This window comes from Tachypleus tridentatus, chromosome 10, assembly GCF_004210375.1.
Source record: "Tachypleus tridentatus isolate NWPU-2018 chromosome 10, ASM421037v1, whole genome shotgun sequence".
Taxonomy (NCBI): Eukaryota; Metazoa; Arthropoda; class Merostomata; order Xiphosura; family Limulidae; genus Tachypleus; species Tachypleus tridentatus.
The window spans coordinates 106,682,648-106,696,736 of NC_134834.1; the positions used below are offsets into that span (position 1 = coordinate 106,682,648).

The following is a 14,089-nucleotide window of genomic DNA, read 5'->3' on the forward strand; positions in this document are numbered from 1 at the left end:
AATTTCAAGGAGAATGGGAGCATACTTCGAGGAGCAAGGAGAGCGCTTCCACCAAGATATACTGGACTTTGAACGCCACTACTAAGGAGGGTATAACGAAAACATGATGGGAAACTATTTGGGGTTGATACGTGAAAGTTATTTACATTACAGTCGCAAATCTCGAGAAACTACTCACTTTTAACTTTAGCATAAGTTGATTCACGTTTTATTCAGTCCTTGTATAAATAGAAATGTACAAATTTGCCCGTTCTTACGTAGAAAATAGGTTAATTTCATTATCCAGGTTACGAAAGCAGCAAAGTTTGAAGGAAATACTATTTTCCCTACTTTTACAACAAACAACTAAGAAATAACATACTATCCAGGTACAAAATTTGTGTTACATAATGTAACCTATCATCTTACAGACCTTAAGGTTGATAACGAAATGAATGCACACGAGTAATCATGCACCCTCACGCGATATGACGAAATGTTGTAACTTCGCAACTGAAATAGGTGCTAATGTATTCTTAGTTCGTCAATCTTTAAATGTTTATTGCTATGACCGCCGCTATTAAATAAACTAAGTTAAAACGCTTATAGTCAAGATAACGTAATTCAATGACGTGCTTTCAGTTTTATAAGGTAGAGGAAGAAAAGTTTTTCCTTTCTGATAACGTTGCACGTCTGCAAAATTATAATGCTAGTCGTATCATCATACTTACGGTTTCATGATTTTTATACCGATGTTCTTACATGCTGTTTACTAAGGTGTGTAAAGTGCTTGTAGTTTCGTAAACGTAGTTTTAAGTACTAACATTTTCTAAGGTACTGTGCATTCCTACAAGTACTATAGGACTTATGATCACTGCTTTACCAAATTTTGTATAACACTGATGTCTGACCTTTCACAAGGTAGTGATATTTTTATCAATGCATGTGCATTACTCAATACTGTTGTAATATCGCAACATCTCTATAATCAAGAAATTCACTCAAAATACGGTAGCAATACACTTACCGTATTAATTTATACGCAACACTTTTAGTTATACGATCTTTAATTGTAATAAAGCGTTTACGATTTGTTCTTGCTTGTTGACTTTCCGTCTTAAAACTATGGTTTCGTGAAAGTATTATTCTTATAAGAACTTAATGAGATTATAGCAACAATAGCAAGTATGTATACTTTCCCATTATTTCATGAAAACTGGTTTTTCGAACACATTTGCTGTTCAAATGTTTGCTCCGCCATTATGGTAAAACCAAAGTCTACGAGGGTGTTTCGTAAAACTATGCTTCTAAAAATGGACTAATATTTTAATAATCTCTCCCCTATTAGAAAAAGTGAAACGTATTGTAGCGCTGTCACATAAGTATGCTTTCGACACGTACTGTTAGTTATATCATTCCATACTTAATCTACAAGCGTTATTTCCCTAAATGTTTAATAAGCATTTGTAAATATCACCTTTCCTGTTCCCACACATTTCCCCTTGTGCAAGTTGTTCAAGATTCCTCGCTCTCTACTTTTCGTAGTTCAAAAAGAAACTAAATGTTCCAATACGATCAAAAAGGCAGTCTTTTTCGTACTTTTTTCTGCTTGTTGCAGAAAATCTTTGTAGGAAACCTTATCCATCAAGCAAAAACCATATTTCGGTCGCATTAAGTGATTCTCCCCTTTATTAATTGTCCATAATATGCAACCATACATCTAAGACGGGTTCGATCTATGTTAATAATAGAAAAAAATTCCAATTACAATTTAGTCTTCGTAATGAAACGTTAAAAATAATTTATATTCCTAATGTAAACTTTTTCTAACATCATAATGTCTTATACTAAACATACGTTTACTTAAAAATAGTTATAACCCCCACACGACTGGAAATTTAGCTCAAGCGCTACCAAAGAAATTCCGAACATGAATGACTGTCTCATATTCCGTTAACCATGGTACAATACTTACAAAAATTAAATAGACGTTACCTTAGCGTAAAAAAGCAGTAATGTTTAATAAAAACCTATGGTAAATGAAATATATCCAGAATTTTAAGGCTTTCTAGCACTACATCATGGCTGCCATGGAAAGGAAACCAAAAACTTATAGCAAACATTACTTACTGAAATGAAACCTACATTTAATTTTAAATTTAGCCAAACAAAATTGGGAAGTTTTGTCATTTATTAAAATTTAGTACATCCGTTGATGTACAGATGTTAAGGTGTATGTGTTCATGCAGTTTAAATTTTGGAATAATTCAAAAACAGTATTAAAAAAGTGTTAATATGGAAAAACATTAATAGTTAAATCATGCCATAGGACCTTTCTTGCTATACTTTATATTCATTGTAAAGGCAAAATTCATAAACTTATGCATTAAACTTTGTCTCGTATATTAATTTTCCAAAGATGCTGTTAAAAAATTTCTCAGCAACTTCACATTAGTAGGCTTTACTGTTTAAATATTGCAAGTTAATATTGGAACACTACTTCCAACTTCACTATTCATCAGTCGTGTAAACTGATTATGAAACATGCACAAAATATTGTACACATCACTTGAACGTTTAAAAATTAAGCAATCCCTAAATCCAAGTATTATTCATTAGTGACACAGAATAAAAGCAAATTTTACATTGAGCTTTATGAACAAATTCATGCTCTTCACGTTAGTGGGACACAAATATAACTGAAAATAATTACTATCAAACTGATTTTGTGTCCCAGCAAAAGTTATCCCCTTCTAAAAACACAACTGCCATTTTTGTAGTAATTAATATCAAATTGTTTATATTTCAAACATTTCAGAAACTGTTGGCGAGTTACAGTATCATGTAATAAAAGTTCTAACATTAATTTCACACAAGACTATGTAGTTGTGACAAGTATAACCTCAGTAAAAAACTAAATATGCTGCAAAAGTAAAGAGACAACTTCACATCCAGACAAGTCGAATTTTATTACTAATTTATGTCAAAGCGAACAGGGCTGTTTTATACATGAACATAAAAAGAAATATCAATTAAGTCTAAATGCATGACTATTACCATTAGTGTGGGACTTGTAAAAACTGGAGTTTATCATTAGTCATACAGGATAAAGTCATGCAAACAGACTTAAGTGTCAGCTTTCACTGAAACTGTACATCAAAAACACTTCCAAGCTTGGCCATTATGTTGACTAATACAAGAATTCTGGTAATTTTTTTTTAATTGGTAGATATGTGAATTTTTAACTTCATAAACATAACTCAAAGCTAGAAGACAGCAACATCAGATGACACTCAAAGATCAAAAATTGGTGGTGAAACAAGTCAGTTGCAGAAATATACAGCCCTTGTAAACAAGGACATTCACAGACGCGATGACCATACTTCTGAATCGACTTGGTGCAGAACTTCTACTCAGTAGACACTGTTTGAAGAAAGGAGTAATTGCATTGGATTACTGAAGCAATGTCATTATGGTTCTCCATTTGCATGGAAACCCAACATTAAAAGCAGTGAAACTCATCAAGACAAAATGAAAATCAGATGGAAAAAATGGCTTCTAGCAAATTATTTCAGTTGAATAAAGAGAACATGTTCATCAGGACACTGTCCACCATGTACGTAAAGAAGACTTACAACACTTGTAGTCTTTGGGCTACATTTCGTAGAGAATATACATACTTGCAAAACAGCCAGCTTTGTACTAGTCATTCAACCAAGATTCTGGTAACCAGGAATGTCAAAACAAATCAGGCAAATCGTCACATGATCTATGGTATGGAAATTGTATGCTACATGAAGCACATTTGATGGCAGGGTTGCAGAATAGATATGCACAAATCTACAATGTGTAGTTGGTCAACACTTGAAGATTTTACTGTAGTGCTGACATGAATAGTCATGCCAACCATTCCCCCACCCACTCAAGAAATTACAAAAAGTTGCCACTGTGGCATTCCAAATTTTTCTTAATTTTAATCAACTAAGATTTATCATCACAAGATTCAGTTCAAGTTCAACTTTAAACCCAAGTTCTGTCTGAGAGCTGCTTCAACTTTTGTAATAAAAATGTCAGTACTACATCCAATGGAACAGGTATGCTACTTTAATTCACCTCTGTAGAGGAACCCAGAGGCATGAAGTATGCAACTGTAAATCCACCAGGGATACAATCAAGACAAGCTTTGGTTTAATTACCTTATCACCCACACACCCTGGTGCTCAAGATTTCCAGAAGGTTTAGAGCTTGTGCCCCAAAGGTTTTGGATATCCTCATACCCTGTTTGATTCAGGCTTAGCTGTCTTTTGATTGTCCATTTGTACATGAATATTGCAAAGGATTTATGGGTAGTATGCCAAACAGTTTAATTTTTGCCTTGTACAGACAATGCACTTACATGAATCAAATTTATAGACTACTTGCAGCAATTATAGGCCATCATAAAACCCCCGAGTAATTCCTATTATTTTATTGTGTGCTATCTTGCAGCTTAAAAGTTCCATTCATAGTGACGAAGTGTGAGATTCAACTTACCTTTCTGCAGAAAGCTTCAAACCAATTACAACTTAAACTGCTTAGTAACATCAAAATGTATTGACAAAAGTAGATCAATAAATAATTCATAAGACTGCAGTCTGGTTATTCATTGTGTTGGTCCTGGAAAACAAAGCATGAAGCAGAAAAGATTAATGAAAATATACCATGGAGGCATCTGGAAAAAAAAGAAAGAAACATTAGGCAGTACTATGCATCACTATCTAAGAGAATTCATTAGAAAATCATTTATCTTTACTGCTAAACATGAAACTGGATAACAGCAAAAAGTGATGTGATGTCACCTACAAGGAAAATAAAAAATTATGCAAAAACTGGATATTGTTCTGATTTGTGTACCCAAGAAACTAGGAGCTGCAAGATATATGTATACTCTGGGCACATATAACTTGTGCTATTTACAGCAACTTCACTAAACCAGATTACAAAATACAAGCCTTAATTCAATTTAAATTCAAGATTACAATTGTGTTACCTCAAAGATGTATCTTCCATCTTTATTACCTCTTCAAATCAAAAATCTACCACAATAACAAATAAGCAGTTTCAATTAAAACTTGCATTAAGTGAAATTCACAAAAGGTAAAACTAAACCCACAAGTTATTCTCACAGCCCATTGTATGAAACTACAGTGTGAATTTCATAATTCAAAATAAAAAACACTAACTGATTATATTTGTAATAGTGGATTATTCAGAATTCTGGATGGTTGGCATAAATCAGAACAGTGAAAAGATCAGAAGTACTGGAAATTTTTTTTTATAAAAGTAAAAAGTTTAATTGCTTAGTATGCAATAATTGATGTTCTTAGTTAACCCATTCATTTCCCAGCTGTTTGTGACATTCCTAGATAACCTGATTTTCAATAACTGAACAGCTTACCTGAACAATGCTCAACTTCAGTTTCTGTACTACCAAGCTTAATGGTACAACTTTATACATCCAAATATTTTGTCCTTAAAGTTTAAGAGTAACAGCCATGAATTCAACTTATGCAATACCCACAATTTTAAATTTACATATAGTATACCCCAAGCTATCAATAAAAACAGAATTCAAGCAAAACATTATCTTGCATCAAAAGACTTCAACCAGGATAACTTTACCTCTAAAAGGTAATCAGTATTTGTCATTTAAGTTTATACCATTTTAGAATATAAATTATATCTGTAGATGGGTTTAAGGGGATAGAGAATGGACAATAAACAAAATTAAAAAATTAGCACAGGATCACAATTTATGGATTTCAAAGAATAGTAAGGAATTTTTGAAAAGTACAATTAATCCTTTTAATTTAGTAGGTGAAATTCATCATTAACTTAACACAGAAGAAATGAGAAAAGCATTCAAATGATTTCATTGCAGATAGCATGGATTTTGAATTGTTTTTAATACATTTGTTTACTTCGATAGTTTTCACAACCAATAGGTGTGACAATGGATTTGGTGTACTTTAGCTTTCCAACCCTTTAATAACATGCCAAACTAGCCTTCTCAAAAAGATTACCTGTTAAAGCAGGGAGGTAGAAAACATTACTGCAGTCACTAGATTAATATTACATGTTGTGTACCTGTTTTTTTACCATTCATCATTTCATAAATAAACTTGATAACCACTTAAAGTATACTTCACATGATGAAGTTTTGCAATGTTTTGGTTATTTGCTGAGCTTGGCTAATAAGTTAACTTCTTCCTTTAACCCTACCAAATGACAGCTCTTCCTACAGTCACATCAGATTTGTAGATTCATATTCAAGATATTATTGATTTACTATTTTATGAATTGTCAATGTTTGGAGTCAAATTACAAAGAATTGAAGTTATAGTATTTTACAGTGGTTTAAAATGTACAAAAAAATCCTAAATATCAAATTCATGCATCGCATATTCAATGGAAGTTCAAAGCGGATGTTTGGAATACCCAAATAAAGTCCATACTTTCTTACAAATACAACACAAATTATCAATACTAATGACAAGCTAGAATACAAGGTAAGAACATTGTCTTTTCTGTTTTCTGAGATATCACTACATTTACTGAATCAACCAAGGCAGCCCATACCCACTATTTTTGAAAATGCTTATGTGCACCTTTGCTCATTGACATGAACATAACCAATCAAAAGCTCAGAATGCCCACAAGCAGTTCTCACTATGTAAAATCTGTATGGAAACTTCATGATGACAAACTTGAAGTAAAAATATTCAAGACATCTGGTATTGGTATTAAAGCTCCAATTAAAGTGCAGAACCTTTTGTTAATTATATACATAATTAAAATGTAACCATTTTAGAAATTACTAGAACACATCCAAGACAGGCCATTTTGTAAAAGCAAATTTATATTCTTGAATACTAATGTGTGCACATGCAGTCACTACAACTTGTTATTAGGCATAGCTGAAAGGTTAATAAAAGAAATGTATAATGTTATGATATTTAGAGTATTTAGACAAAATATTTGTTTACAATTTATTGTCATTCTTGAACACAAAAGCAAATTATATCCATTTCAAATTTATGGTAGGTATGAGGCTAGTAAAGTTGGTCAAATCTTAACAGAAATAGTTTTTTTTTTCTGAAAAGTTAAATAATTACCTGGAGATAAATTTCAAATTCTTTTTTTTATCCATTATAGTATTTTTAATACTGAAATCAAAATCACTTTGCATGTTGGATAATGAACATTTGAAAAAAAAATGCATGAGCAAATTATTCAAAAATTCTTATAAACCTAACAATTTTTGTATAAAAAGCCTACTTTTAAATCAGGTATACACACATTCCCTGTACTTGATATTACTGACACCAAAATCAATCTTTGGCTGAAATTCACCACTATTTAGTTGTCAAGGCAACCACAATGCAACAAATTTTGTTCAATTACAACCACTGATTACAATGTTATAACAACCTGCATATTTTACCTACAGAAAATTTTTAAAATACTCATTTAGCTGAGCTGAAGTAATTTAAGCTAGGTAAACAAAGGAAAGACCCAAAATTTGTAATACAATTTACTGCCATTAAAACTTGCAAGGGTGACAGTTGACAAAGTATGAACATCTTTAAAATTTAATACATTTAAATTTATCAAGAATATTTGCACAGAACTTGAATATACACAGAAGTTAATGTTAATCAAACAATACTTAAAACATTGCATTCACTGATTTGTGACAAATCACTACAGTTACTTTATGCTATAAAACCAAAAGCTTACCTGATGTCTTGCCACACAAAATTTGTAGCTTTCAAGCAAATTAATTTTACTAATAAACTGAAACAAAACTTAACTCCAATGACTTTTCTAGATTTTCTGAACTTACCACTACACAGTTGTTCTCTGCATGAGTTAATCTTCTCATTTTCCAATGAAATAAATTACTTCTCAGACCAACTTATTCAATACATTGAAGAAAGCAGTTTATAATCTTTCTATCCGATGTATTCAAAACTTTGCTTATGCACCTACTTTGTAAACAGTTTCATTAATAGTTGTTAAATCACTTGATGTGGTCATAATAGGATGAGATTGGAAAGGCTAGAATAATAAACTCAGAAAGATGGAAAACATGAGAAACAAGAGTGATAACTATTCTTAAAGGACAGTCTCTTAAAGATATAAGCCTATACTTTGGGGATGGGCAAAAAAACTGACAATGTGTGCATAAACAAGTTTGAACTATCTTGTTCATCTATTTGAGTTACACTAAATACTGTTGAAACAAGTTATTTTTACTTCGTAATTGAAATACGATACACAGTTTTGCACTTAACACGTGCTTACCAGTCAATTTTAAATAAGTAAATGCTAACTTGCATTTTCCATACCAAAATTCAAGTACCTATTAAGATATGTTGGCAGATTAAAACCCCTATGTTAATTTTAGGCAACGTATTTGCATAAGAGCAAAAAATGACAAATTCTAAAGGCACTAATGATTTGCTCACTTGTGAAAATTAATATCTGTTACCCATTGGGGATCTGCTACGATAATTTGATCCAGAACCATAGCCTCCTTCATTATATCTGTATCCACCACCTCTACGACTAAAGCCACCATCTCCCCTGTACGAGTCATATGATGGTCCTCGTCTGTCAAATCCTCCACGGAAACCTCTTCCTCCTTGGAAACCTCCTCTTCCTCCCCCTCTACCACGTCTTTCTCTTGCCATATCAACCCTGATTTTTGTTCCATGAATCAGTTGACCATTCATGGAATTTACTGCTTCATCTGCATCAGCACGATCATCAAATTCAACAAACCCAAAACCTGGAGGATTTCTTGCTACCCAAACATTGACTATTTTCCCAACCTTACTAAACTCCTCCTCTAAATCTTCCTTCTGAATGTCTTCAGTAAGGCCTCCTACAAAAACACGTGTTCCTCTTTCTCTTCTTTCCATTTTGTTTAACTACAAAATAAAGGATAAAATTTAGTTAATATATATACACATGTATTTACATACATACAAATCGGTTCATAACTTCTAGTTGTATCAATTCAATATGCCAATATATAAAGAAAAAGTACTCTTTCTAAATAGTAATAATTCATATACATATGATATATAGCTGAAATGTGGCTGTTACAAAATACTAGTCCACTAAAACACAAACAAGACAAGCTCACTTATATTATAGGATCTGGTAACATGAGTTCATATCCACAATGTCAAGGCATGACTGGAATGTCTACATATTTTGAAACTACACTACTTTGACTAAACATTTGTATTTAATTTGTAGTCATTCTAGAACAAGATAATTTATATTTCTTAATTTAATGATGGGTACATGGTCAGTCAAATTGAGACTTCACATGGGTAAAGAAAATAACTTTCTGAAAATAAACGTTTGAAATGTATTTAGGTTTTAGAGATTACAAATGATTTAAGAGTGCAAATACTTAACATGTGCAAATCAAATGCATAGATGAACTTGTGTACATTATATACCAAGCCAGTTGCAAAAGGTTTTAGAAATTTTGCACATTAAAAAAAAAATATTTAAGGGTCACAGTTCAATAGCCAAAACATTCATGAATTACTATACCAATACTATAAAATTCCACCAATTAGGCTTAGTAACTAAGCTGTATTTAGACAAAAATATGAACTAGCTAAGTAAAGAATGCACCTCCTTGAAATACTGGTTTGAAAAAATGTGGTGGCCTTTTAACAAATTAAAATGGCTGAGAAAACCACTATATCTGGGACATTTTAAGCTGTTGCTTGGTTATTAAAGTCTTATTAAGGTAATTGCATACAAAGGAAATGTTTTCAGAAATGAAGAGACGAGCTCAAATTTCTAAGATATTATTTTAATTGTATATTCTAGCTTGTCAATTTTGGTAAGGAGTTCATTATTTGTACAAAATATTAGAATTAGTATTGTGGCAAACATCTAATTGTAACCAACACTAAGCACACCACAATTCACAAAAATCAAAATTTTTTATCATATAAAGATTAACTTTTCTACAATTTGATAACAAACTTGAATTCATAAAAATTTTAAATGAAAGGCCATAAAACAATGACATGGCTTTTGCATCATGACCCATCATAAGAGTTCAATCAACCCAAATACTCTGACATTCACTGGTAAGTAAAGTTAACCTTTCAAAATGGGCTTGGTATCAAATACACAAGTTTGTATACACAGTTGAACATGTTAAAACTTTAAAGCAGTATATGTATCATCACAGAAGTTTTCTTAATGTATTTTTTTAAAGATTTGTGTGAATATAAATTCACCATTAGTCCAAATACAAAATCATTTAAATAATTAAAAATACTAGTCTTCATCCCACAAATTTTCAGTGTATCCTCTTAAACCTCTAAATACACATTTTCTCTACCCTAACAAGGTTGGCCAAATTGACCAACATTGTGACCCGCAAAGTTGGGAAATTAATATTTATGCTTTCTGCATTTTAGAAAGACAAAACACAAATTGATATTTAGACTAAACTTAACTCATTTATTTCTGTTACACTGACATTCAAGCAATGTCTGGATAACATTACAGTAATTGCAAATGGTGCCAAGAAGTTTCCTTACCTATGAATTTAAATTTCACTTATGAAGTCTGTCTTTGCTGTTTTACTGGACAAGAATTTTGTAAGATATTCACATTATAACATTAAACAATTCAATAAATTGTTGAATCCAAGTCAATAACAGCCTTTAACCAATAAATTAAATTGTAAGTTTAGTAAGGTAATAACATCAACTTCATGCAGTTATAAGTATAGTAACACTCTTCCATGCTATTGTTAGTTATATTTCCAATGACAACTCCAGCTCATCTTATGTGGTAGGTTCTTTCATTCCAAAATTTAATTAAACTATCTAAGGATGTAGTTTATAATAAAATTTAGTATAATCGCTTGTTTTTAAAATATTAAATTATCAGGATTCACAATGATGTTTGAACACTCAACTTTGAGTTAGTTTTCGTAATTTTCGTAAGTTACACCCATCCTTACTAGGTAAGTATCAGAACTGACATTTTACGTACATGTTCAACCAACAGAAATAACAAGTCCTAAAATTCACATCAATTTTGATTTACGCTAGACGTCTTGATTTGCCAAGTATAAATAATTCCTTTACCATAACTTATTTTAGAAAGTGAAATTAGTTACTTATGTATTGTTTTAAAATACATCTGAAAGACTTTTTTTGCAAAAGTTAAATAAAATTAAGAGACTGATGGAAATGAGTGCAGACAATCAGTTCACGCAGAACAGGTTATGGAAATCTAAAATGTCTTCCCACCAACTTTCTTTTACAATATAAAATTGTATTTTATACAAACCGTGCAATAAAACTTGTTTACAAACATTGAATTGTAAACAGCTAAAGAATCTCTAAAACACGGTAACAAATTATTGAAAGGTATGCTCAACTTATTTCCGATTTCATAATTTCCAGTTTTGATTTCAATAACTTAATGAAAAACAGGTTTTGCTAACTTAAAACGAATATGCCACACTTCGTGATGACACTAAGTAAATTCATAATTTCAGTTAACATAATTTATTAATTTATGGTATCGAAAAAATTAAACTAAAATAAAATGTGCCTAAAATATAATTAACAAGAAATAAAAGAGAACTCCTACACACGGTTTAATCAGTTTTGTTACAAGTACGATCGATCTACAAAAAAACATTCTCAAATAACGTCGCACAAAGCTCCATTCTGCTTGAAATTAAGATGGCGTCTTTCAAATAAACCTACAGATAAGTGATGGAAAAAAATATCCAGCTGCATCGCCTAGAAAATCAGTTTTTTTAACGGTTTTTCCAACTTAGTAACACATATAAACACATAATTAAATATCTTAAGCATAAGTGTAACAAAAAGTTACGTTAAAAATTACATATAGGACAAAAGTTAATCTAATCCCGTTATGGCGACTCTGGGATGTGGTCGTTTTGTATCACAAAGCTACATTTGTCATACTTATTAATCACAGCACAATATACATACAGTGGTTTCATTTAAACTTCTAAATCACAAACTAAGTCCATACAAGATATCTAAATAATCTACTCTTTACATTTAATATTTTTTTAGTTCTCTATGCATACTTTTATTTAACAATTCGTACAACTGGAGTAGCTCATGACGGCAGTAAAATAACTACCCGTGTCCGCCATTTTAACGTAACAAAGTGTTAGGTAAAATTGTGCCTTAAAAGTAGAAATGAAGTAGTAAAGACAACATCAATAACTAATAAAGAAACTTTTATATTACATTGTCTTCTTTTAAATTCTACATTAAATCACTAAATTATTCACACATATAATTTGTACATAACAATTTTCACTGTAAAAAATCTCTCAACTTACCACAAGCTCTTCTTCACTATCAACTTCAACGTACGACTATTCACTTACGTTCTTTCTTCTACGTCTTTGTCGAACTGGTTTAAACCGCCTTAAAGTTATTATATTGCTACGCATAAAGTAGATCCGTGGCTTCTTTTCCAGTAAAATACATTATTCCAATTCAAGTGTTATTATAACCAGTACAGCACACTAATAGATAAATCGTTATTATAAAAAAACAGTTATTTTATTTCCTTTTACATTAAAACAGTGGGTTTTATACAAAGAACTACATTTTGACAAATCACTTACAATAATATTACACCAACTTCAATACGTGCCGATATCCTGTTGCGAAAGTTTAACAAAATATAACGATTTCCCAAGAATTAATTTTACAAAGAGATCATAAAAACCAAATTATTGAAAAAAATATGTTTTACATTTTGAAATCTAATGGGAAATAAGGCGTTTATTCGTAAAAATCTTAAGTACAACATATCAGGAAATCTTATTACTGCTGCTTTCAATTGGTCAATACTCTGGTGGAACAATGGTTAATTTATGGACTTACAACGCTAGCATCCATTGTTCGATTCCTTGTACGGTACATATTGTACCTTTGCTCTACAAACAAACAAATTCAATTAGGTTACCTAATTGCTTAATGGTAAGTCTGGTTTTATTATGCCAAAAATTAGGTTTAAATGCAGAGCGCAAATAGATAGTTTTGTATTTTCAAGACGGCTGGAGTGGCTATTAAAACTAATTAAAATGAAGTACAGAACAACGTTTCGACTTTCTTAGGTTAACCAAAAGCAGTTTGCGAGACAACAAGGAGTGCTAAGAAACACAGTTCACCTATTTTCAGCCTCGATCGCAGAATTAAGGTTAGGGTCTACTAGAAAAGAATAATGGTATCACTTGGAAGATATGATAGTTACAGAATTATTTGAGGTGAGTCTAAATTAACATTAAAAGCAGATGGGGAAAGCTGTGAAAAGGAACAATAAGTAGAGATGGCTAAGTTGATCGGCGGTGCTAGATTAAAGGATGACGAAATAGTCCTTGAAAGGCAATTGAGACCAAGACTGTAATAACATCCCGCTGTATTATCTAGCGAGGAAGAAGACGTCGTGGTCATTGTCAAAGTTCTCGATGTCATAGTCGGAAGGTTTCTTGGTCAAGCTTGAACGGTAGAGGTATCGGGTGAAGAGTAATTGAGCATGTTGTAGACCAGGTGCTGAACGCAAGATTCTGCAGTAGTAAGCTATCTGGACTTTTGTCTTTCTTGACGATATGAGTTTGAGTCTGTTGGCTGGTTGTCAGTAGAGGACGGTGTGTTGGCTGTGATGATACATGTGGTTTGGATCTGGGCTGTGATAATTGTTAACTTCAGGATTGTTGGTGTCTCAGTAAATTTGGCGCTGGCACTTGTTGTTTTCTCTGACGCATGTGTCCGTCTGCGTGGAGTTGTTCTTAGCCTGTGGGATAGATAAAGCTACATTAGTCGCAAGTCCCAGACTGCATCTTGTCCCAGACTCGAACTACAAAAAAAAACCTGGTTCTGATCATGTAAGTTTTAAATGAGATTTCTGTTGTAAAATGTATTTACAAAAATTATTTCAGCGGCCCCTTCTAACAAACAAACAAACTAAAACATTAAATAGCTAGCTTTCAACATTACCCCTTTCCTGGAATGTGTAG

At 31.9% G+C, this 14,089-nt stretch overlaps 1 protein-coding gene across 2 annotated transcripts; it reads right to left on the reverse strand.

The window, feature by feature from the left end:
- Positions 1-2,929: 2,929 nt before the first annotated feature.
- On the reverse strand, positions 2,930-12,541 carry LOC143230045 (RNA-binding protein Rsf1-like). Of its 2 annotated transcripts, none has more exons than XM_076463005.1 (3): positions 12,404-12,541; positions 8,513-8,954; positions 2,930-3,402 (listed from the first exon to the last, which is right to left on the reverse strand). In XM_076463005.1, the coding sequence occupies exons 2-3, from the start codon at positions 8,943-8,945 to the stop codon at positions 3,389-3,391; spliced, it is 447 nt and encodes a 148-aa protein (XP_076319120.1). In that variant the 5' UTR covers positions 8,946-8,954; positions 12,404-12,541; the 3' UTR covers positions 2,930-3,388. The 2 variants fall into 2 exon arrangements, with proteins under 2 accessions (XP_076319120.1, XP_076319119.1); XM_076463004.1 differs by having other exon boundaries at positions 8,490-8,954.
- Between the last annotated feature and the right edge of the window lie 1,548 nt (positions 12,542-14,089).